The 20,270-nt window shown below is 48.8% G+C and overlaps 7 protein-coding genes across 7 annotated transcripts in view; 6 read left to right on the forward strand and 1 right to left on the reverse strand.

The window, feature by feature from the left end:
- Positions 1–1,388: 1,388 nt before the first annotated feature.
- Positions 1,389–4,066, forward strand: CNJ02620 (hypothetical protein). The gene is made up of 4 exons (XM_024657986.1): positions 1,389–1,739; positions 1,796–2,756; positions 2,809–2,903; positions 2,957–4,066. The coding sequence occupies exons 1-4, from the start codon at positions 1,711–1,713 to the stop codon at positions 3,504–3,506; spliced, it is 1,635 nt and encodes a 544-aa protein (XP_024513682.1). The 5' UTR covers positions 1,389–1,710; the 3' UTR covers positions 3,507–4,066.
- A 187-nt stretch (positions 4,067–4,253) lies between these two features.
- CNJ02630 (cell cycle arrest in response to pheromone-related protein, putative) lies at positions 4,254–7,365 on the forward strand. The gene is made up of 7 exons (XM_567553.2): positions 4,254–4,682; positions 4,765–4,878; positions 4,937–5,047; positions 5,100–5,209; positions 5,271–5,433; positions 5,493–7,064; positions 7,123–7,365. The coding sequence occupies exons 1-7, from the start codon at positions 4,491–4,493 to the stop codon at positions 7,192–7,194; spliced, it is 2,334 nt and encodes a 777-aa protein (XP_567553.1). The 5' UTR covers positions 4,254–4,490; the 3' UTR covers positions 7,195–7,365.
- On the reverse strand, positions 7,309–8,475 carry CNJ02640 (conserved hypothetical protein). Its single transcript, XM_567554.2, has 5 exons — positions 8,285–8,475; positions 8,127–8,205; positions 7,959–8,064; positions 7,500–7,886; positions 7,309–7,444 (listed from the first exon to the last, which is right to left on the reverse strand). Exons 1-5 carry the CDS (start codon positions 8,418–8,420, stop codon positions 7,346–7,348), a joined length of 807 nt encoding a protein of 268 aa, XP_567554.1. The 5' UTR covers positions 8,421–8,475; the 3' UTR covers positions 7,309–7,345.
- A 564-nt stretch (positions 8,476–9,039) lies between these two features.
- Positions 9,040–10,559, forward strand: CNJ02650 (conserved hypothetical protein). Its single transcript, XM_024657987.1, has 8 exons — positions 9,040–9,142; positions 9,449–9,452; positions 9,509–9,569; positions 9,674–9,767; positions 9,821–10,022; positions 10,083–10,227; positions 10,284–10,373; positions 10,428–10,559. The coding sequence occupies exons 1-8, from the start codon at positions 9,140–9,142 to the stop codon at positions 10,444–10,446; spliced, it is 618 nt and encodes a 205-aa protein (XP_024513646.1). The 5' UTR covers positions 9,040–9,139; the 3' UTR covers positions 10,447–10,559.
- A 228-nt stretch (positions 10,560–10,787) lies between these two features.
- On the forward strand, positions 10,788–15,032 carry CNJ02660 (transcriptional regulatory protein, putative). Its single transcript, XM_567555.2, has 15 exons — positions 10,788–11,181; positions 11,282–11,600; positions 11,654–11,694; positions 11,744–11,807; positions 11,856–11,880; positions 11,934–12,511; positions 12,562–12,707; positions 12,766–12,894; positions 12,957–13,018; positions 13,088–13,206; positions 13,273–13,349; positions 13,401–13,453; positions 13,502–13,565; positions 13,618–13,954; positions 14,006–15,032. Exons 2-15 carry the CDS (start codon positions 11,410–11,412, stop codon positions 14,901–14,903), a joined length of 2,784 nt encoding a protein of 927 aa, XP_567555.1. The 5' UTR covers positions 10,788–11,181; positions 11,282–11,409; the 3' UTR covers positions 14,904–15,032.
- A 602-nt stretch (positions 15,033–15,634) lies between these two features.
- Positions 15,635–19,022, forward strand: CNJ02670 (hypothetical protein). Its single transcript, XM_567556.1, has 6 exons — positions 15,635–15,759; positions 15,998–16,059; positions 16,840–17,520; positions 17,569–17,629; positions 17,677–17,872; positions 17,923–19,022. Exons 3-6 carry the CDS (start codon positions 16,872–16,874, stop codon positions 18,724–18,726), a joined length of 1,710 nt encoding a protein of 569 aa, XP_567556.1. The 5' UTR covers positions 15,635–15,759; positions 15,998–16,059; positions 16,840–16,871; the 3' UTR covers positions 18,727–19,022.
- Positions 19,023–19,201: 179 nt separating this feature from the next.
- Positions 19,202–20,270, forward strand: part of CNJ02680 (mitochondrion protein, putative) — a 2,410-nt gene continuing 1,341 nt past the window's right edge. Inside the window, exon 1 of the mRNA XM_567557.2 lies at positions 19,202–20,270. This exon is cut by the window's right edge and continues 467 nt beyond it. Within this exon, the coding sequence (XP_567557.1) occupies positions 19,220–20,270 (1,051 nt within the window). The 5' untranslated portion in view covers positions 19,202–19,219.

Below are 20,270 nucleotides of genomic sequence, written 5' to 3' on the forward strand. Positions count from 1 at the left end.
ATCTGTAAATGCCTGATTCTATAGTGTCATCTGGTAAGATTTTACGTCTTAATACCTTTGTACGCATAAACAATATGGTCGTTAAATGTTCGGGAAAGGCCAAAACCACCCCGACGGGCCCCTCCCCCCCGAAAGTTGCAGCCCTTCCTCGGATCTTCGTGCCTCGTCGGAGACAGACTAATGTCCGTCGAGGGGCTTGTGTCGAGCCTACAGAAGATGCCGAACACCAACAAGAAGTCGTGCGTATCGAGCGATCGGGGACCGGAAGCCGGGAAGAACTCTTACGAAACGTTGGAAACGGCATGAATGAAAAAGACTTTAAAGGTATGGGGTTCCATGGAAGCAAATATCAGACCCTAGATTCCAAATTTTAGATTCCAGTGCTCCTCTCATGCTGTGGGGTTTGTGGGTTTTTTCTACTTTTTACACAAGGCATCCTTTCCCGAATTAGACGCCGAGAAAGGTTTACTCCGATACATGGGCATGTTCCAATTCGGAATAATCAATGGTGGTATTACCAGGATGGGAAGTTTCTATCATCAATCATTTATCCATACTTTATACTTTAGTCCTGTTTTACATGCTCTCCGATACGCCGTCAATCAAATTTGAAATGGATAGGTTCCAAAAGATAATCCAGAATTAATTAAAATGTATCAGGAGCAAAGAATGAGGTATGACAGGACTTCGAGTGAAAAATATTTTACCCACGAAGAAGCACAGATATGAAGTGGCGGTGGCGTGTTATCTCACACCAAGAGTGATTTTACTCATGAGCGGCTTGCCGTTATGCGTAATAGCTTGGTAAATGAAAAAAAGGAAGAAGAATGAATGGATGAAATACGAGAAGGCCATGCGTCTCTCTTCTGTGCTGCGATCGTCGGCTAGATACGAAAACAATAGCAGCGGAAAAGATAGAGAAGGGCTGCAGCTGAGAGAGGTGGACAGACGTTGTTTGACTTTGCAGTGTAAATTTCATGTATTATAGCTGGGGCATACATTTTATGCGTTTTGCAAGAAAATACTACTAGCGTTGAAATAAGAAGAGGAAGAAAGAAGGAGACAGTGAGTCAGGCACGCTATCGGAATTACTTGATTGGGAAAGAGATCCATCCACGGGTGGGGTAAAAACAGGGAAAGGCAGGGACACTTTCGTCATTCTAGCGGAATGCCCGAGGAAGGAAGGGCGGAATACGAGAGGCTGTATAGTTTTTGACGCACGACTCCACGGGGCCTACTTTTTTCCTCGGCCTTGCCCCGCACACACAGTCTAGGGGGCCCACTTCTTTTGCCGTTTCTCCTCATCCCTCTCTACAAAATACAGCAGCCCCCAGCACATAGCCGCTTCGCCAGCTCTGCCTTATAGACAAACTCTCTTTCATACATCCATAGACCCCTAGACACTGTACTAGAAGGTAAGTCAATTCACACTGCATCCGGCACATCCGCACCCGAGAGCGCACAGACACCCACGACGGCCCGGGTGGCTTGTCTGTCTGGTTTACGACACCTTTTTCCATGCGTTTTTTACCGTCCCCATCAACTCGCCAGCAATCAATCCTTTGGCCACTCTTCTCTTTTCACTTTCTTCCTGGTATTTCCCTTTGGCGTCCAACACTCGCCTACACTTAGATATTGCCTACACACGAACCGCGGCTGACCATAACAGTCGCTTTCACCTACTAGTCTCATCTATTCAGACATAGACCAATGTCAACCGCCAAGGTAGAGGGGTTCTCGTAAGTCGTTCTGTCCTTCTGTGCGCCTTTCAAACTCTTGCTCATGCCGGACCCAGTATTCCTGGCAATAGCCACATGTCGCCTCGACCGATCCATCGGCCCTTCTCTGACGGCTCAATGACCGTCGACACTGATTTATTGGCCTCCCTCATGTCCGGAGGCTCTCATCAATCAGCGGACCGAGGACAATTCAATTTGCCGCCTTCGTCATTTTCATTCTCGCAATCCCTACCTGTTAGGCATCATTCCTTTGACTACAGCCTTCCCTCACCGTTATCCACAAGCATAAACATCGCCGGCCATATGCGAAACAGTATCTCCGGCGGGACCGGAGCTAATTCCGGTGGGGTTTTTAACTCTGTAAAATTTGGGAATGAGCATCCCGAACCGCCTGTCAGCCTTCCGCCTGCAATGGATGGCATTGAGCAAGGTAGCCATCAGCGTCCCCGCTCGCAATCTTCTTCTCATTCGGTAGGCAAAGCCCCTTCATCCCGTTCGCGTCAAGCACGCAAGTCTATGACCGATGTTCGTCCTCCACGCTCGTCCCTGCAACGCGGAAGAAGCCAAGGTCCTACAAGACCGATGGGCCTTGGGGTGAGCCTCGATACCCATGTGGAAGGTGAAATGACCGACTCTATCTCTCCACCTGATTTTGGCGCCAACGGCGCTTTCGGCCTCGCCATCGCCTCGGGACGCGATTCGTTCAACAATGATACTTCGTCTTGGGCATCGGGCAGTGTTCCATCGATGGTTCCTGGCAGCCTAGGCAGCTTTGACACGGACGAGGTATTGGTGGATAGCCCTATTACTCCGGTAAAGCCTCTCATGCAGTTGTCAGATGAAAACTACAAGAAGCAAAGGAGAAGGGAGTGTCATAATCTGGTTGAGAAGAGAAGGCGAGAACATATCAACGCCAAAATCGAAGAGCTTGGGACGTTGTTGCCGGAGAAATATAACCAAATCGATGAGCCTGCAGAGGAAGAAGATGAGGATGGCAAGACTAGCGCAAAGAAAAAGGTTAGTTACATTGATCCATGGATGTTTTGAGAGAAGCTGATGGCGAAAACAGAAAAGCAAGCGGGGGGGAAACACTTCTGCCAAGTCTCAGAAAGATGCCGCACATTGTAAAGGACGTATCTTGAGCCAAAGCGTCAACTACATCCGGTACGTCTCCTCTCTCCGCTCTGGAAAGCGTTCAGTGCTGACAGCGTCAAAAGCGATCTCAAACAAGTCACCGAGACCCAAGCGAGTCGTATTTCCCAGCTTGAGCAGCTTCTTATGAATTTGGGAGTCAACACTGCCGATGAGAACGCCAACGTCAACCAGGGGTTTCCCCAACAACACTCTCTGTTCTGGTTGAACAACAACGGACTCAACAACTTCCCTGACTCTGGCGAACACAACCTCCAGGCTATGCGACCTTCTCCCGAGCCCGAGCGATCCTTTTCTTTCGATGTAGTCAACACCCAACCATGGTCCGAGTCTCATGACTCTGGCGGCTCGCCGAATCCGGTCAACGGTATGCACACACAAGAGAACAAAGATATGTTCATCCCTTTCCAGCCCTCGCCGACGTCGACAAATTCCTCTCACCCACCCAACATGTCAGATTTCCGTCGGCCTAGTCACTCGGGGTCGAGCGATATGGAGATGGACCCTCTTTCTCCTCTTGGAGGTGCGGAGGAAAAGGGTAGGGACAAGTTGAGACAGGATTCGCAGATTGAGCTGCAGATGGGAATGTCTGGTCTATTCAACACCAAGTTCTAGGTGAACGATGGTTGAATTGCCGTCTCCCAATCTTGGCGATCCATTTTTCTTTCCTCAGCCCGGCTGTTGCGCTTCGAGACTGAAGCACATGTGTATACATTATTCGACCCAGGGAATTTTTTTTGGGGCTGGCTTGGATGGCTTGTTGTTTGTCTTTGAGATGTTGATTATTGTGCCATAATGAGCAGTTGGCACGTGTCGTTTGTGTAAGAGACCGAGGCAGAACGGTCGGAGAGTGTAATGGGAATTTATAGGGGTTTATGCTCTTAAGAGAATCTGCAGGGTCGAGTGTTCTTCGATCCAGTCGGAGAATTCAATTTTTTATTTTCATTTTTCGGTTTTCATCGTCATATCCATGATGGACATTTCTTTACATAGGTAAACTCGTTCTTTTAGGTATAGTATGGTAGAGCTTATACTTGATGACTCGTGATGGGGTAATACTACCCTCACCATCCTCGAGGTGGAAGGGATAGATGATTACTGTTTTATTATTAGTCTCGCCAAGATTGAGAGATGGGAATTGTACGAGTAGTCACATGTAATTTAATCATGCAAGGCGTCAAAGTACGAAGCAATAGAGTCAAGTTCTTTGGTCTACAAGCAAAAAAAAACCAACAAAAGAATGCTTTTTTATACGTATAACGTGGTAACTGTCGATGGTAATCGGTATGAGCGGGATCAAATTGGCAGTGTCACCGCCATGTCGTCTCTTGTCGTTCAGTTTGTGTTCTCCGAAGCACCGGACTGACTGCCAACTCTTCGAACTCTCCGTTTCAAAATCCGGCCCCCGTACGTACTTCTCCATAACCGTCTTTTCGTATATTATTCTCTCGGCGACACTTGATTAGAGCATTCTACTTTACCGACCCGATACCCAAAAGCCAGGAAAAACGCAAGAGCATCGGCGTTCAACGAGGAGACCATTGACTACGGACCTCCCAATCCCAAACGTTTGAAAGCGAGGACACATTGAAGAAAGTAATGCAACATCAATACCTATCCCATCCACTCGGCCCTCTCTCCCAACAAGGACAAGCGATGAATCATTCTACGGGACTCAACTCTGGAGGAGGCGGAGAGGTACCGTGGGGTGCGCCCTTTCCGAGTCTCCACCTTTGGCCGATCCAGGATACCTTTCAAATGAAGATGATTCACCTTCCCGAGGGCCAGCGTGTAAGTCTTGGACTCTTTACTACTTGTCTTCCTGCTGTTATATTTGGTAGATACGGTGGGAAAAGCTAATGGGTGGGAATAGATCAAAATAGGAAGACAGACGAATAACAAAACGGTCCCAGGGGAAAGGAATGCGTATTTTGACAGCAAGGTTCTGTCAAGACTTCACGCAGAGATCTGGGAACAAGGTGGGAAGGTGAGTATAATACCCGGATATTTGTCAATGCCTCAAACGCTAAAGATTTTGGGTTCAGATCTTTATCAGAGACGTGAGATCATCAAATGGTACATTTATCAATGGTGAACGACTTAGCCCTGAAGGAGTCGAGAGCGATCCTGTAGAAATCAAGAATGAAGATCAGATCGTAAGATAACTTCAATTAACGTTAAAAAGTAACAAGTTAACTGGAAAACCAGGATTTCGGCATCGACATTGTCAGCGACGATAACCGCACAATCGTACATCATAGAGTAGCCGCCAAGGCGTATTGCGTGTTCAACGAAGAAGATGCTGCCCGTAGTGCACGGTGAATTTTTTTTTTTTCCAAAATCTGTTATGCTGTTTTTGATATTAACCAAGTGGTGCAGTGAACTTGCGACGTACCAAAGCCATGATAACACTCGAATGCGCCGTATGGGAGGGGATATGCACCCCGGTGCCAACCCTCTGGCGCAGATGGGTCCTGCGATGATGAGTGGGGGTGGGAAGGTCGGGTCGCTGAGTTTCGAGCATGTTCTTAGTAAACTTCAGGTGAGTTGTTTCGCTTCTAGCAGAATCGGGGCATTATTAAGTCGAATGTCGAACAACAGGCCGAACTACACGCAAGCAAAGAAACCGGCGCCGAATTGCAAAATCTGGCAACTACGTTTACTGGCATCCAAGATACCCTCAGTGGCGGCGTCTCACCTTCCCAGAATGGCTCCGCTGAACAGTACATCCCTCCCCAGTTTCGATCGGCAACTGCGGAAGCTCAAGCTGCTCTCGCAGGTCCACATGGGCAAGAAGCGGCTGCTTTCATAGCGCTTCAGGCGCAGTTGACCGAGACGCAATCATCCCTTTCTGGTCATCTCGACAAAATCCGTTATCTCGAAACTCAACTGAAAGAGCATGAAAGCTTAAAGGCCGAAGTGCAGCTGATGAGGGAGCAGATGGAAGAGTCAAAGAGGGAGATGGATATGGTGCTTGCCGGGTACCGCGGCAGGCAGCTGGGGAGGAGAGGTGAGCTGGAAGGTGATGATGACGAGGACGATGAGGATGATGCAAGGAGTGTGGCGACTCTGATGGATGATGAAGATTCTGAGAATCGAGTGAGAGAACGTCGCCGAGCACATCGGGCAAAGAAGACAGAAAAAGGGGAGCATGAAAGGCCTCCTACGCCTGAGCCTATTCAGGAAGGCGAGATAAATGAGGAGGACCAGAATAAGGCTGCTATCGACCAAGCGTCCAAGGACCTCGAAGCAATCCCTGCACACGTTAATGGCAGCCTGACAAACCGGGAGAAGGAAATGCTCGAGCAAAACAACCAGCTCGTCTCCCAAATCAACACTCTCTCCACTGAAATCTCCGAAGCCCTATCCCTATCTCAAGCTCTCCAATCCCAACATGCGGAAGCCATGTCCGCCATCAAGTTGCTTACCGACAGAATTTCATCACTTGAATCTGGCATGTCTAACAAGATCAGCGAGGAAGTCTCCAAGGCAGAGGAAAAGTGGGAAAGCTGGAGAATTAAATTTGAGGAGAGTTGGAAACAGGAGAGGGAGGGATGGGAAAAAGAGAGGGAGAGGTTGAAAAGTGTGGTAAGAGAGTGGGAGGAAGCGAGCAGGCGAGCATACGAGGAGGAAGAGGAGAGGCAGGAGAATGAGAGGTTGAGTGAGGCCGAGTATGAAGATGAGGATGAAGCAGAAGATGACGAAAGGGACGAAGAGGAGGAGGATGATGGGGAAGCGGATGGAAACGAGGGGTTGGTAGAGTGGAATGGGTCTAATGATCCTCTCACAATGCCTTCGAAGGGTAAATTGAGAAGACGACGACCCAGCCATAAGACTGTCCTCGCTGTTCGAGCCCTCAAAGCTGTAGCAGATGGCGATTCCTCCTTGGACACTCCCAAACTTAGCCTCGCCGGAGGTGGACCCATTGTCTCAGGTCGAGTGAAGAAGCTGAAGCTCAAATCGAAACGACTAGGGGAACTCTCTAGGAATGAGAGCAACCAAACGATCAAACCCCCACAGCCTAGGGAAGGGGGGCAGAAGCAAAGAGGGGACGAGGAAGAGAACCATAGTAGTGAAAGTGGGAGGGAGAGTGGGGATACATTGAAAGAGAAGGAGGTTGGAAAGGAGGTTAAGCGGGATGGGATGAAGAGGAGAGAGCCAAAGGTTGTTCAAGTAAGTTTTGCTGTTTTTGGTGCAATGAATCGAGTACTGATAAGGGTGAATTTAATAGCCACAGACGGTTGTAGGAGTGTTGGTCGTGGCGATTGTAGTAGGTGCTTTCTGGTATAAGCATAAGGAGTAGTATTTGCGGGCATAGGAAACAGAAATCGAGTACAGAATGTGCAAAAAACATGTATCATAAGCAGTCACGAACTTGTATATTAAAAGATCAGCGACAATCAGTGCTCTGTTTAGGTATGGTTTTCAAGTATTACATATCAAAAGTACATGGTCTATGCAGCTGCTATACCTCGTTCTCCGGCTCCTTCGACCAAAGCCTCGGCGAGGACGCTGTGTGTTTCTTTAGAAGCCTCGATGACCTGTTCAATCATCTAATAACATGATCAGCAAGGCTGCGTAACTCGAGATAAGGAAACGGACACATACATTACAAGCATCATCCACTTCGGCCTCTCCAGTCAGCCATATGTTTGTCACCTTGCCCAACGCTGGCATCGTCCCAACCATAACTTTAACATCACTTTCCTTCTCCTCTTCCAGACTCGGATCAATCACCACCCTTCTCCTGCCTTGCTTCTCATCCCCTCCGACGCTGGCTACTACTCCTCCCACACCCAAACCGGCCATCTCAATCCCAGCATCAGCCACCGCTGCCGAAGCGACAGTCAGCCCTGCAGAGAGAACGTTGGTGAGGGTATCAGATTCCAGGACAAGGAGGTAGACGTCGATGGATGATTTGGGGAGGAGGTGGAGGTGGAGTGTAGGGAGTAGGAGCTGGGTTAGGAGGTTGGATAAGGGAAGTGGTTCGGTATCCTATCATAATGGAATATAGTTAGTCTTTAGTCCAGCATGGGGGGTGAAGACGAGGGGCGAGGAAGAACGTACGCGTAAAGGCGCACGGCGAGGGTCTGAGGCAAATGGGGCAAATTTTACTTCAAGGTTGAGGGTACCTTGAGGAGAGTATGGAGGAGGTTTGGGTCTAGGGCCGTACCTATGGCAAAGAGACGTAAGTATTCTGCTGAGCTCCGAGATCGTAGACGAAAGAAGACATACACGGAACAAGCAATCTTGACACCCCCAGCTTCGATATATCCACTACCATGCGCCTGACTGATCAATCCCGTCTTTAAGACTACCAGATTTAAATGGCATCATTAGTAAACCCCGACAAGGATATATTGGTTACCTCGAGAAAGAGGAGTTGGACGCACATATCGGTCTTGACTCCTGGTCAGTTCTGTCTGTCCGGGTGGACGGACCTGCTTGAGCATCGTTGGGAAGAGGTTCATAGACAGGAGGGATGGATATTTCGGGTGCTGGGATACGACGGCGGTCAAAAGTGGACATTATGGATGAGATATGGGAGGTTAAAGTTGAAATGGAGTTGGAGATGTATTATTTCGTGCAAAAGTTACAAACGAGACATCCGGGAGAAAGTGCAATCGTCATGGCTTTTCATGGACTTGTGCCGTTACTACCGAACAAAAAAGAGTGCTATAATAATAAACGAATAGAGACGTCCAAGTCTGTTAAATGGTTAATGGCCGGGTGGTTCAGTACCGAATCAGTGAATTCATCACAGGTAGCATGTATAGTAGCAAAACACAACGAAATTCATGGCTGTCGATGTATGTAGGCAGAACTCAGGCCAAGCACACCACAACAGCAAAATGCCCCGGCTAGACGTCCTGTCTTATGTCTCTCGACGACTCTAGATCCTCCTGTAGAGATCTCTGGGCATTGCAGTTGTTCCCCAGGATCCACAATAACGGGATCACGTACAATTGATTGATTCTGAAGAAGAAAAGAAGAAAAAGAAATGCGCACAGAAAATAAAAGGGATACTTTCGCCGGGTCGAACGCCTCCGCCACTAGGGAATATTCCCGGAAAACGCCGAGCTCGAGAGGCTGGCAGCTTCGAACGCTTCTTGCTTGTAGAAGTGAAGCACAAGTGTTGGATATTCAAAACAGATACCATTTCCCCGGCAACGCTGGGAGATTGACATTAAAACACTCATAGAAACACTACAACAAGACACGCAAGGAGAAGAAAGAATTGGATCAAGATGGTGAGCCGCATTTGTTCCAGCGGTGAGGACGCAAGGTTGGAGAAGATATGACGGGTGGTTGCGAGGCGGTTGGGTGGAACATGAATGTTGCGAGGTTAAAGCGACAGACAGAGAGACGCAGAATAAGGATGGGGACGTGCGATTGGACCAGCGGAAAGGGGATGGAGTGATTGCGGATGGATAAAGCGTTAGAACGATGGAGGGCTAAGCGTCAAGATTGGATGGTGTTGAGTGTCATTCGAAGTAAGGATATAATGCTGACAGATATCTCCTGTGCTCTTCAATGCCGCCTCTATGTCTATTTAGCCCCGTGAGTGCATGGTTGACTTTGTGGTATCGTAGGTTATACTGACGATCCATTTTTAGCTCCTAAAGCCAAGCACTCCAAGATGGTGACCTTGCTTCACTACAGACTCAAGGTTACCCTGTAAGTCTGCATCTATCAACTGCATCCGGCGGGAAGGGCGACAACGCATTGCGATGGAGGAGTTCAATAAGTTTAAAGGCGGATGCTGATGGTGCGGGGTTTAGTAACGATGGTCGATCTCTTGTCGGTCAAATGTTGGCATATGACAAGCACATGAACTTTGTGCTTGCCGAGTGTGAAGAATTTAGGACTGTCAAGGTATTTTCCATTGTACATATCATCATTTTGTACTTTCTGACCTGTTTCTTTAGGGAAAGAAGGCCAAGGCCTCCTCCAACGAGCCCGCTCCCACGACACAACAAAAACGAACTCTTGGTCTTGTCATTCTCCGAGGTGAAACTATTGTCTCCGTCTCTGTGGAAGGTCCTCCTCCAGTGCAAAAAGAGGAGCCCAGTTTGATTCCTGGTCCTGGTAAGGGTATGGCCGCTGGAAGAGGGATGCCCCTTGGTGCTGGTACGTTTTCCCAAGAGCCGAAATGTGTTGTTAGCTGGAATGCTCAACAATGGCGAATAGGTGCCCCCGGCGCGATGGCTGCCCGACCGATGGCGTATGCTCGACCCCCTCCTGGATTCCCTGCCGGAGTCCCCGGTCTTCCCCCCGGAATGCCCCCAGGATTCCCTCCCGCAGGTGGATTGCCACCTGGAATGCCTCCCGCCGGGTAAGTCATGTTTGTTTATCTCTTTATCCAAACCTGGAATGCTGATTGGGTTGCAGTATGCCTCCTGGATTCCGACCGCCTGGATTCCCTGGTGCGCCCGCGGGGATGCCACCTGGGTTCCCTCCTGCTGGTCAGATGCCTCCTGGGTAAATCGTTCGCAGTTATATTTGCTATTTGCTTATGCTGACATATATTGGCAGGTTCCGTCCTCCACAATAGGTGTAGATTCGAGGTGGTAGATGTTCGAGCGAGGTGTACTGGTAGATGTAAAGACGGAGATGGGAGTAGGGCGATATATTCTCTGACTGATTCCTCTGATGCATACATAAAAGCAGACTGGTTCTTATCGTTTATCGTTCCTTGCGGCTTCTTCCCATAAGGTGTCCCAATATACTGCAGTAACCAGAAACGATAGCATATGGGATAAAGTAATAGATAAGGATGAAGTTCGTTGGATATTTTTAACGGCTGCCGGCGGATAACGGTGTGTGCGGTTGTGGATATTTTGTGAACTGCGTCCTGCGTTTGTTGTGATCCATTGATCTCCGCATCGAACCCATCATCCTTCTTTTTTTTCCCTGCCACCTTTTACAGCTGTCCCTCGTCTACGTCTACTCATTGCCAAAATAACTTCCAAGCAACTCTCAACTCTCGTCCACCAACCTCCGTGTGCTGCCATATACACACCTCGTTTCATCAGTCACACCGGACATCTCTTTATTGTTTTTTTTTCTGGGCATACTCGGCTGTACCGGTTCCCGATAAGGATATTTCGAGGGGCTCACACACTCCGGTAGGCTTCAGTAGCGCATCGCACATCAGTCTTCAATCGACCGATCAGCTGTCTGCCGTCTGACGAAACCGAAAGAATACCGAGAGAACATTCTCTACTCTGTAGGCAATAGACCTTCAGCTCCCCAAGTGGCAAACTGATCTACCGTCAGAAGACTAAGTGTATGTGGATCCCCACCTGACTCCTAAATCCCCACTTTACATGCTGTTCTTTATAGTGTAATATAGACATGTGCTCAGCATGCTGACCGCGATGGTTTAGAACATCGGCGACGATCTATCTGTTCAGTATTGAACAACAGCCCAGCCCCCATCAAACACCACCCGAACTCAACTTCCCAATATCGATCAGTACCAAATTGCCACACATACTAGCTTCCAACACTACGAATGATCTCAGCAGATATACCACCCGGAGAAGGGTCGACTTCCATTTTACCATCCTCCGAATCGATGCACCCTCCTGCATTACCAATCAAGAGGACGTCTGCCGCAGAGCCAGGCAAAGCTGGAGGTAAAGCTGGCAAAGGGGATAAGGAGAAGAGTGGGAGGCAGAGCTTTAGTTGTGCTGAATGTCGGCGGTGAATTGATCTTTTTCTTTTGCACCAAGCTGTACTGAGCGTATCCTTCTTAGGCTGAAGCTGAAATGTTCCAGGGAATGGCCTTGTACATCTTGTACGTGCGGTTCCTAATCAGAGGATCATGGGTGCTGACAAAGTCTTAGGTGAGAAGAGAGGGTGTGCTCAGATTTGTCCCAATGGAGAAATGAGGACTGGTAAGGGCAAGAGGTAAGCTATAGCTGCATCATCTTCAAGCTTATGCTAACAATAACATAGACTCATTTTGGCTGATACGGCCGAGGTACATAACACTTGACCTTTTCAGTGATATCTAGCTAATAATTACAATTGTAGTTACATGAACGCATCTCCCTACTGGAAGTCGCTCTTTCCCAATCTCACGCCAAAAACAGTTCGACCCCACATCCCCTCCTTGAATCCCCATACCTTTTTTCCCCACGCGAACCTCGTTCATACGGCCGTAATAATTCCAAAACCTCTACCGGCTTCGGTAACGAGCCAGGGGCGGAGGATGAACTTCTCCAAGGAGCTTTTGGCACATTGACTATAGGTCAAGAAGGACAAGCGACATTTGTAGGTAGTTTTGCTGGGAGTGAGTATTTGAGAGAAGGAGAAGGGTCGGGAGATGAATTAACTGGATCTGAGACGGGTCCAGGGGTACTTGGGGGGGGGAACGCCCGCGGGCACAATGCAACCGAGCAGAGGAGGCAGGCTTTGGCTACCCCACCCTCAACAGCAGAAGGTCGATGGTCTGGGAATGAGGAGTACAGTAATCTCCCTGGTTTGGGATTGCATTCGTCCTTGTTTGCACGTGGGGAAATCAAGTTAGACAAGTTAAGAGATGAATTACCGGATTACGACAGAGAAGGGAGGGCTTTGGTGACGAGTTACTGGGAGAATGTGAACTGGCAGTGAGTCTTTCCGATAACGAGTTTGGATGTAAGCCCTAACACTTTATAAGATATCAACCTATTCCAAGAGCGATGTTCGAGAATGACCATATTCTCAACGCTTACGACACTGAATCATCACCGAACGCACACAAACTGGCCTGTGTATTTCTCGTCATGGCCCTCGGATCAATGTTCGACCTCAATCGACCCCCATGTAAGACTTTTTGGCTTGTCTTCTGCGTATGGACCTAGGGCTAACATGGAGGGTGTAGTCCACCCGAGGGGAGAGCAGCTCTTCATGTTGGGCCGCGCATGTATCAGCGTGGTAGGCATAGAACAGGCTAGCCCTGCAACTGTGCAGGCTATGCACTTGATGGGTACTTACATCCTCAATGATAAACGTATGTGAAAATTTGCCCATTATAGATGACAATGGGGTTGAATTGAAATCGTGCAACCATAGGTGGGAACGGTGGTGAAGTGTTTTGGCCTATACTCGGTACGGCTGTGAAAATTGCTCAGAGTGTGAGTTGATTTGCCATCTGTGCATCAGTGGAGTAAGACATGATGTTAATGTGATCGTTTCTTTGATAGCTTGGTCTTCATCGTGACGGAGAACACTATGGCCTGTCCCAGTACGAGGTTGAAGAACGACGTCAGGTTTGGTGGGAAATTGTGTCGTACGACAGGTTGCAAGCTCTATGCTTTGGTCGGTAAGTCTGAATATTGCAAAGTTAAACCAAGTGGCGTTTGCGCTCAACGCAGATAAATGTAATCAGACCTTGTTCGACAAGTTACAAATGGTCAGATACAAAGATTCCAGAAGTGCCTGAACTTATTGGAGATGAAACTGGATGTAAGCGATGTCTTGGTTCAATTGTTATTAGTCCGCTTACGTCTCTGTCAGTCCATCGTGCAAAATATGGGTTAATGCACCTGATGGAACGGGTCATCGACGTGGTAAGTCCACTCTGCAATCCAAGGACTATTTATGCTTAAATAATGTAGCAAACACAAGTGGACCCTGTGTCCTTGACAGTTGTCTCTCAGCTAGACTCTGACCTCCGAGAATGTAAGTTCTCCGTGGACCAGATCATTACGCAGATATTAACCATTCATTACAGACAAGAAGAATCTTCCAGAACTTCTTCTGCCAAACGTCGCAATCGTTGACCTCCCACTTGATCCCAACGTCCACCCTCATCTCGTCATCCACCGCTTTGGCATCCGTCTTCAGATCGCCCAGATGCGACTTTTACTCAATCGACCCCTTTTCGCACGCGCCCTGAAAGATGCGCCTGACGACCCATCACACTCCAAATTCGGGTCGAGCTTTGTTGCATTGTTTGAGAATGCACAGGAGATTGTACATCTCGTCAAAGCGCTGGTAATTTACCACCCATCATTGGTGGCTAGGTGGTGGTTCTTCTGGTTCCATGCGTTTTCATCTGCTGTTTGCCTGTGAGTGTCATTCCTTTAAGTTCTGTACGTCCGTCTGACACAAGGAGACAGTGCCGCTATTGCCATCCGAGCACCTCAATGTGCCTTTGCCAGCCCTTCATTCCACGCCATGTCCATTGTTTGCGACATCTCCGCCGCTGCAAGGGAAGGATGTCGTGCCAAAAAGGGTTTACCTATCCTGTTACGCCTCCGTAAACGTGCGCACGAAGCGCTCATTGCCGCATCCCGCACCAAGAACAAGGTTGTTGCCGATGGTTCTGGTGAGGAGGATGATTTGAGCCACCTCGTAGGATCAGCCAAGCTGAGGCGGGTGCAAGCACCGTTAAGAGGGCCGTCGGCGTCAAGCTCGAATGGGACGGGAGTTGCTGTAGGGATCGGAAGGACGGGAGGCGTGGATGGCACTCCATCACCCAATTCGGGGGGATCGATTGCGACCGCATCGACATTGGTGGACAATGGTTTCTATGACGCGGCCGTTCCTGCTTTCGCTGGGGACCAAACAACTCCTCTGACGGCTAGCTCCTACCCAGCCAGTTCTTACCCACTCATGACATCCTCCTCCTGGGAGTCTGAAGTTCCCTTGAGTGGATATATTCCCAACCATCTCATCTCTATTTCTGGTACCGGTCCCGGAGCTGGAACAAACAGGAATACATGGCTAAATGCATCCAACTCTTCTCCATCAACCAATATTTCAGTCAGCCCGGAATACGACGGACAAGTGGGAGTCGATATGGATATGTCCATGGCGCTTGGTATGAATATGGGCATGGCGATGGGTGGGGGTTTGGGCATGCCTGGAAAGCATTTCCAAGGTGACGAAGGCGGGGGTCAGATGAGGCACCAGGATGGGATGGGGGGGCAGAATGCGGAGATGGGGGGTCAGGATGGAGATATGTTTGGGTTTAACTTTGAGGCTTTCGTTAATCAGATGGGCGGAGCAGTTTAGATTACTAATGTTTCTTTATTCAGCTATTGGGGTCTTGACGTAAAGGGTGAGTTGTTGGTTAGATGCTCTCCTACAATTTGTATGCTGCCAACTTATGGCGCTTGTATTACTACTTTTTGATTAAGATCCGTTTCCTGGCGTATGCATGCTTCTATTGATCCGAGCGCGGTTTGTCACTAGTAGATATCCGAATGCATAGACCCAAACAAAATGCGCCACAGCATGGAAAGAACGGTGATCGTTTTCTTTGCACTTTTAGTTTTACTGCTCATATATGCTTATGTAAAGCGACTCAGCATGGGGTCAGGGCGCCGGGAACTATGAGGCAGTTTCGGGTTGTTATTATGGTCGGTCGATCGAGATCATGGACAGATCGGCAGGCTCCAGCAAGACTTTGGGCTGCATACGTAACCAAGATGGATATGAGATGTGATGCACGGGCAATACCGAGAGTCCAGCAGCGGTAATGGCATTGTTTATGGTCCTATACGCTCAACGCCCAGAAATAGATGCACCATACGGCCGGATAGAAATAGCTGACGAGGCTGGACAACCTCCACCTTTGTTTCTTTGCTGTGGACCCTGAAAAAAAGTGCGACGCTCGAGCCAAGGACAAGGCAAACCGTGCCTAATCAATCTCCCGAGGGCCGACAGGGCCACCACCGCCGCTACGTTTGGTCGCTCTTAACAATTAACTTCTTCTCTTACATACGTCGTACATTTCCATCTAATACACATACTCCCCCACCACATCCCAGAGAGAGCGCACAGCGCACAGTGGCACCCACGGCTTGCTCTTGCTTCACGATCATCAACTATCCTCAACACAAACACTACAGAGATCGCTTTAAGCTTGGTGAGTCGCCGAATTACGTTTTGCCTTCACCCTCACATCCGTTCCGCCTCTATCTGTACATGTTGTACTCCTTTCTCTTCTGTATCTAGTCTTGAATGCGTAAGTCGCCCCCATTGAGGACGCAGCTACTATTTTGAGACGTCTTACCGTCATCAGACGCGATTCTCACCCTTTTCTTCACCCCACTGCCTCCTCATACGCCGCAACATGATCGTACCTCCGCTAACCAATCGAGCAGCCTAGTATCCCACAAACATCTATAAAAGCATCTTCTACATCTACTATACATCCCACAGGACTGTGAGTCGGGCGACACATTTGCTTTTCTCTATATTATAGCTTTCTCCGCCCCCTTGTGATCGCCCTCCACCCAATTGTTTCGTGCGACCTGTTTTTGTGCCGCGGCTTGCCTGCGTTTCCACACTTTCTTGATGCGATGCTGTTGCATCTAGATCCTGCATCCACCCATGCCTACTCAGTCTATTACTGCATAGCAAACAGCCATGCTTGTATTGTCAAAGGAAGGGCAGAAAGGATCTGGCTGTTGAATGGGCTGGCTTCCTTCTGCTCTTTTACTGTATGTGCAGGACGATTTGACACGCTATTCTGAAGTTACGTTCCGGTGATCTTTCGATGATATGATGTCTCTCGTCTGCTGCTGCGTCGTTGTCTGTGATGGTGCGTGCATAATTTTTCCGGGCAGCTGGTGCATCTAGATGTCAGTCGTTGTACCGTACATGGTGCGGCTCCCGGGTGTAAAAGTTGATCTGGGTGTGGCAGTCGACGAGGGTGGCTCTCGTGGTTATTATCCTTCCTCCACCCTGAATTACCACTCTCGTCTTTTACCCTTACCAGTTTCGAAATGCCTCGAAATGCCACGTGCAAGTCGCGACAATCAATGATGCCTTTTTTATCTTTTTTTCCTCGCTTTTGATCGGCCATCAGGTGGAGGGTTAGCATTACGTAAGGCAACTTGCGGTGAATATCGGATGCGGGGCACCGGGGTTATCTTTTCTTTCACCGACTTCTGTTTATCTTGGGCCGAGATATGGAAATGGGCCAGACGCTGACAGCGCTTAGCCTTCATCTCATCCCCCCTCATTGAGTAGACCATGTACACTGTGGTATCCCCTTCGACAGCACCACTCTCAGTTAAATCGTCAACATACTCGCATCGCACTCTGTCGCCCATCCCCGCTTCGCAGACAACTATCATGTCTGGGGCGTATCCCAGCGGGGATTTGATACCCAACGGAACCAAGATTAATGTAGACCCCAGAGATGGTACAAATGTTGCTTTGGCGCTCGATCTCGATGCCCATCAAAGTTCCGCGGATCTAGTGGTTGATGATGAGATGCCGCCGGTCGTCAACGAGCTCAAGGACGCAGCTGCAATTCCTATCGATCCTGCTCTTCGATTTGAAGGCGAAGAGGAACAAGACGAATTCATGAGGGAGGTAGTTATTGGACAAAAGAGAAAGACGGAAGAAGAGCTCGAGGAGGAGAAAGATGGGGAAGAAATGGATGGACAAGAAGCAGACGATGCGAATCAGCAAGAGAATGGCGCATCCAGGGAGGAGACTCAGGATGAGGCTGTTGGAGAGGTCGTTCTGGGCTTTGAGGCACTCGAGGGTAGTGAAGGGGGCCAACCAGAGAGTGAGAATGCCATGGAGGAGGCAGACGTGGTTGAAAAAGGGGATAAGCCTCAAACTGCAAAGCGGGCGCCTAGGAAAAGAAGAAAATGGTTAAAAAAGGGCGAAGGTAAGTACAAATCAATTGATAATTGCATGGATGCTGATTTCTGTTCAGTTGATCCGGATGATCCCGTTGCTGTTGCCAGACAACAAGCCAGACATAGATTGATTGACGAGTCAGTACTTCATCACTGTGTTATAGGTCTCTCCTGATGAAAGGCAGTGCAATTGCAAGTCTTAATCAACAAGAAAAAGACTTATTAGATGGTTCTCATCCTCAACTTCTGTGGCTTTGGCAGGAACTGGAAAGACGGAAGGATGCCCAGTACCTCTGGGCGGAAGCGCGAGAACAAGCGGATGAAGGCGAGTTGTTGAAGATGTGTGATCATTGGAAAAAATTCGCCAGGTTCAACTTCCATGTAAGTAGCAACAATCTCCGCGACGTTTACAATGCTGACTTGAAGACTAGGTGAGATTGGAAGAAATTGCCGACGAGATAACTCATGCCAATCGACAAAAGATGGCACGTCTCACAGCAGAAAGAATCGCCCTTCGCCGGAATCCCGACGCATTACCCAATCTCAGAGCGGGTCGTGGAGGAGGTGGCTGGGCCATAGCAGATAAACACCTCCTCTCTACAGGGGAACAAACTCTTGAACCTATCGAGATTGATGGCCAAATCAGACAGCGACGAGCTATTGCCAGAGATATCCAATCCCTCAGTCAGACTGATATACAATCCGATCTGTTAAAAATGGGCCTCCAACGGCCTTCTGCTCCCCGATCACCTTCGCCACCTCCTCGTCGACCATCACCCGTGTATCCAATGTACAATGACGGTCGATCGCAATCAAACAAACGACCTTCACAAACATCAGCTTGGCAACAACCCAAAGAACACTACCAACAACCTCCACCGCCACCATTACCTTCTTCCTCTCAAGTCGTCTCAGGTATATGGGATCGACCCAATTCTATGTACCACCCTTCTATGCCACTACCTCCACCTCAGCCTACAGCATATGACGCTCGCGCTGCCCGCGATTACGAGGCTGGAATGAGAAGAGACAGGATGAATCCGCCACCATCTTCCTCTGCGCCGTATGCCTCCAGGACAGAATCTACGCCGAGGTACCATTTTTGGCAGCCCAGCTCTGGACCTAGTCCCAAAACTAACGGGGCCCCACCTATGAGCTACTTTTCTTCATACCCTCGTTCTACCGCGCCGACAGGTCCTCCACCTGGCATAGGCTTGCCTCCTCCCCGATTATGACGCTAGGCGGTAGGGCGTCATTCTTGGTTCCCTGCCGATCAACATACAGTAGAACGCAATCTATCTTACGCGTAAAATATCCTTCAAATATAAACTCGTCAACAGCTTAACTTTTTATCTTTACATCTTTACACTCGCATTTTTCTCGCCAAGGAGCTCATTTGCCACTAGTCTATAGACATAGCCTTCCTTATACATTTTTTGTCATCCGCATTGTTTTGTGTTGTAGTGTAGCCTGGATTCCGGCATTGCACTTAGTTTCATCTTTTGCATTCGCATAATGTGTAAGGGGATGCATTTTCATACAGAATGTGTGCCGGTTGTTTGACGGGGCAACAACCTGCTCTATACGTGGTTGTGATCGCGTAAGTTTGGTTCGGATACCCGTCCGATACCCGAGAAATCACGTCGTCCCACGACTGCCGTCGTCAATAAATAATAAAATTACGCTTGTTCAGAAATCTTCGATTTTCAACAAAAAGACATAACCAAAATGCTTTCCCTCCTTATCACAGGAGGACAGCCCATTACCACGAGGGCTTTCCAGCGTTCCGTCCATGGAGCATTGGGCCGTTCGGTGGCGGCGATCCATCGACCACTCCTCGCGCGACCGCTAACAAACCGAGCGACATCGAATGGCGTGTTGGCGGCGTTGAAAACTTCAAATTCGGCTCATCAAAGAGGTCTTCAGACTGAAAAAAGATCTCGAAATGCTATCCATTTGGGATTACGGTTACCAATCGTCAAGAGGAGCTTGCACAGCTCTCGAATCTCGCGAAATACCCTTAAACCCAACATTCCCCCCATTCCACCCACTCGTCTATTCAACCTCCATCGTCGTCTTCGCAGACTCCGAAATTTTCTCATTCTCCTCTCCTTGCTCTCTATACTCTATTACACATATCCCCCATTTCGCCATACAGCTATCGCTGTCATCCGTTGCGCGAGGGTGATGAAAGCGGTCTCTATCGATGTATGGGACTACAAGCAGGTTTTTGCTGCCGAAGAACGCTTAAGAGCTACAGGCAGGGAGCTCACGGATGAGGAGATCGAAATGAAGAGAAAGACTAGAAGAGCGTGTCACAAACGCAGTGCCGAGAGATTGTTGGAGGCACTTAAGAAGAATTCGGGTATTTACGTGAAACTGGGGCAACATGTTGCTGCTGTACAAGTTTTACCGAAAGAATGGACAGAGACGATGAGGCCATTACAGGATCAGTGTTTCCCGACGCCTGTTCAGAGAACGGATGAGATGTTACGTGATGATCTGGGGATGGGGATCGATGACATTTTTACGGACTTCGAGCCCAACCCTATCGGAGTTGCCTCCCTTGCTCAAGTTCACCGTGCAGTTGATAAGCGCACAGGTCGGGCGGTAGCCGTCAAAGTCCAACATGCGGATTTACAAGAATTTGCCGCTGTGGACATGGCCACGGTCAATTTTGCGATCCATTTTGTGAAATACATCTTCCCCGATTTTGAATTCAGTTGGTTAGGGGAGGAGATGAACGAGATGTTGCCACTGGAGATGGACTTCAGGCATG

Source organism: Cryptococcus neoformans (genome assembly GCF_000091045.1).
Source record: "Cryptococcus neoformans var. neoformans JEC21 chromosome 10 sequence".
Lineage (NCBI taxonomy): Eukaryota > Fungi > Basidiomycota > Tremellomycetes > Tremellales > Cryptococcaceae > Cryptococcus > Cryptococcus deneoformans.